The 2,918-nt window shown below is 64.7% G+C and overlaps 1 protein-coding gene across 2 annotated transcripts in view; it reads right to left on the bottom strand.

The window, feature by feature from the left end:
- Nucleotides 1-2,473: 2,473 nt before the first annotated feature.
- The window catches only part of PES1 (pescadillo ribosomal biogenesis factor 1), a 6,663-nt gene continuing 6,218 nt past the window's right edge, over nucleotides 2,474-2,918 (bottom strand). Inside the window, exon 12 of one of the 2 annotated variants that reach the window (XM_010828777.1) lies at nucleotides 2,474-2,913. In XM_010828777.1, the coding sequence (XP_010827079.1) occupies nucleotides 2,890-2,913 (24 nt within the window). In that variant the 3' untranslated portion in view covers nucleotides 2,474-2,889. The remainder of the gene's footprint in view (nucleotides 2,914-2,918) is intronic. The other variant, XM_010828776.1, reaches the window with a different exon arrangement.

Raw genomic sequence — 2,918 nt, forward strand, 5'->3', positions numbered from 1 at the left:
TCGGACCCCAGAGATTGTCCCACTCCCTCACGTCTTTCCTGCGTGGCCTTGCCTGCTAAGTGGCAGAGGACAAGGCCTTCCACAGGCAGGGGGGATCCAGCCTTTATCCTGATGCCCAGCCCCTGCTCTGACCGCCCCTCTTCTGGGGAGGGCTGGTGGGAAGAGGGAACATCCCCGCCTCTCCTCCCCCCAGGGCTCTGGCACCGTGTCCAAGATTAATGATTAATGAACACCCAGCTCCAGCCCAGCTCCCGCCCCACCCACCCCAAGTCAGGAACTGGGTAAACCCTGGAAACAGGAGCCGGGGGAAGAAACAAGGGCCGGGTGAGCACCAACCTGCTCCCCATCAGGCTCCAGTCTTCCCACCCTCTGTCAGCCGGGACGGGCGCACGGACCCTGGAGCGGTAGAGTACCTCTCGGGTCCAGCGTCTGGCGCGCGCAGCCCCAGTTCCGGGGCGTGGAGCAGCGCGGCCGGGTCCCAGGGGGTAGACTGAGGCAGGGTGCAAGCTGGTGGTGGGTGCCGGGCCCCCAGGACATACCTTGTCCCGGTCCTTCTCGGGCTTGGCGTGCAGTTTCGGCCACGGGCCGCGCCGCCCGGGCGCTTACTAAGGCGGCGGGGCGTACCCGCCGGGTCCCCCCGCTCGGCCGGGCCTGGACCATGCTCCCGCCCCCGCCGCCGCCGCCGCACCCGCTCCGGCCAGGTGCGGCCGCCAGCCTGGCCCGGCCCCCCCGGCGCCGCGGCCAATGGGTGCCCCAGGCCCCAGCCCCCTCCCGGCCCTCCGCGCCCGCCCGGGCGCACAGAAGCCGCATTCAGCGCGCCGGGCGCAGCGTCGCGCCCCGCCGCGGCCCAACAAGGCGCGTTTGTCTCGGATGCGCCAACGGGGCCATTGTCCCGCCGCCGGACCCTGAGGCTCAGCCGATCTCCCGGCCCCGGAGGGGATTCGAGGGTGCCTGGGGAACGGGGTGGCGTGGTGATGGTGAGGGCAGCCCAGCTCTGGGGAGGAGGCGGCTACTCTAGTTGCTTATCTTCAATGGAAGGTATAGCCTCTGGCTCCAGAGTCAGTGCAAACTGGGGACACATGTTTTGTTGGCATCTGAAATGTGGAAGAGAGGAGTAGGGGCTGACCCCACCTCCCCAAGGTCCCCAGCAGGGCACAGTGAGTCAGGATGTGGGCACCCCACTCAGGATCTGACTTTTCCCAGTCCTAGGCTTTCCTCCTTCACCCCAGAGGATCAGGCCTAAGGAAGGGGACTCATGCCCCCCTGGAGCTGGGAATGCTCAGCTCCAGCTGTGGGCAGTGTGAAACCAACCGGTCACCCAGTGGGGCATAAGCCATGTCAGAGCCCCACTGCCCCCGCCATTACTGAGCGACTCTGGAATGGGGAAAATTCCATATCAGCATGACTGCCAGGAACTTTTCCGTATCTGATGGGCTTGCTGGCTCTCCAGCCTCCACGGCGCTGGGGTGCACACGCACCCAAGCACGCTCAAAGTAATCCCTTGGGCTGCAGACTTTGGTTCCAGAGGCCCTGACCCTAGAAGACCCCCCTCCCCCACTAGGAAGCATGTCAGTGGAATGGCTCTCTTTGGACACCCACAGCAAGGGCCAGGAGCCCAGGCTTCTCCTCGGCCTCAGCCAGAGAGGCTGCCCAAGCTCCTGCCTCTCCCCGCACGTGCTGGGTCTCAAGACACTGCCCTGAAGACTTCTGTAGAGCCCGGGCGCTTCTACAGAGTGAAGGGCGGAAGGCCAAGGCCCTCAGGCACCCGGATTTGGGCAAGGAGAAGCCCAGTTCCAAACTCCCACTCCCCCACGCCGGCCCTGCTCCTGACAGTACACGGCCTACAGTAGACAGAGCGGGGCTGGGGCAGGCTCAGAATCTCCCTGCCTGACCTAGGAGGGATTGAGTGACCATCCCATGCCCCCTGATTTTGGCCCTGGCTCTGCCATGAGGTACCGGCAGTCCAGATGGGGCACTGCCAGAGTCAAATGGAAGCTGTAAGGATGGCCCGGCCTAGGTTATAAGCCAGGCTGCTGGCAGAGCCACACTGGGGGTCCCCGGCAGCTCTGCCCACAAGCCCGCCAGGTAAAGCCGTGGCCCCTCCACTCAGGCCCCACAGATGCTTAGACACTGGCTTTCACCTCCGGGGCAGACTGCAGCAGGAAATGAGTCACGCTGGGGGTGCACTGAGCGCTTTGTGTACCACACACACCTGATACTAGCGAGTCTCTAAAGCACTGTCACTGAACCCACCACAGGGGCCTGGGACAAAGGTGCCAGAATTTCCACTCTCAGCTCACATGTGAGGAAGCATTTCACAGAGGAAAGGTCTCCAGGCTGGAACGTGGGGTCCACGGACATCCAGAGGGGTCTGGCAGTGACCGGCCCCTCTCAGTGAGAACCGAGGGCTGGAGCACAGGGTACAGGGTGGCCCTTCTCCAACCCCAGGAAAGCTCGTGAACACAGGACTCAATTGGCTGCACAACTCCAGCTGTTTATTAACAAATGCTTCCCCACCCTCTGCCCATCACACATGGGGCCAACCGAGTGTGGGGGAGGGGGTGCGGAAAGCCAGGGTGAATGGGAGTGGTCAGGGAGAGGCAGGTCGGGCTCCCCCACCCCCATCCCGTGGCCCTTGGCTCCTGGGAGCCTGATGTCTGGCCAGAGAAGCCTCTCCTCTGTGCAGACACCTGCTGGGAGCGCTATCCAAGGGAGGCCGGGGCTGCCCGTGGGCCCAGCCAGAGAGTGTGAGCGGAGGCCAGGGCCGGCAGAGGGGGGAGGGGGCTGACAACATGTGGTCCAGGTCCGTCACCATGCCCAGGCCCTCCGGTGCCTGTGCCCAGTCCTGCTGCCGCGAGCTGGCCTCGCCTGATGAGAAGCCACTGCCGCTCACAGCGCCCGCACCTTCTTGGCCTTCT

Source organism: Bison bison, unplaced genomic scaffold (genome assembly GCF_000754665.1).
Source record: "Bison bison bison isolate TAMUID 2011002044 unplaced genomic scaffold, Bison_UMD1.0 scf7180017864495, whole genome shotgun sequence".
NCBI lineage: Eukaryota > Metazoa > Chordata > Mammalia > Artiodactyla > Bovidae > Bison > Bison bison.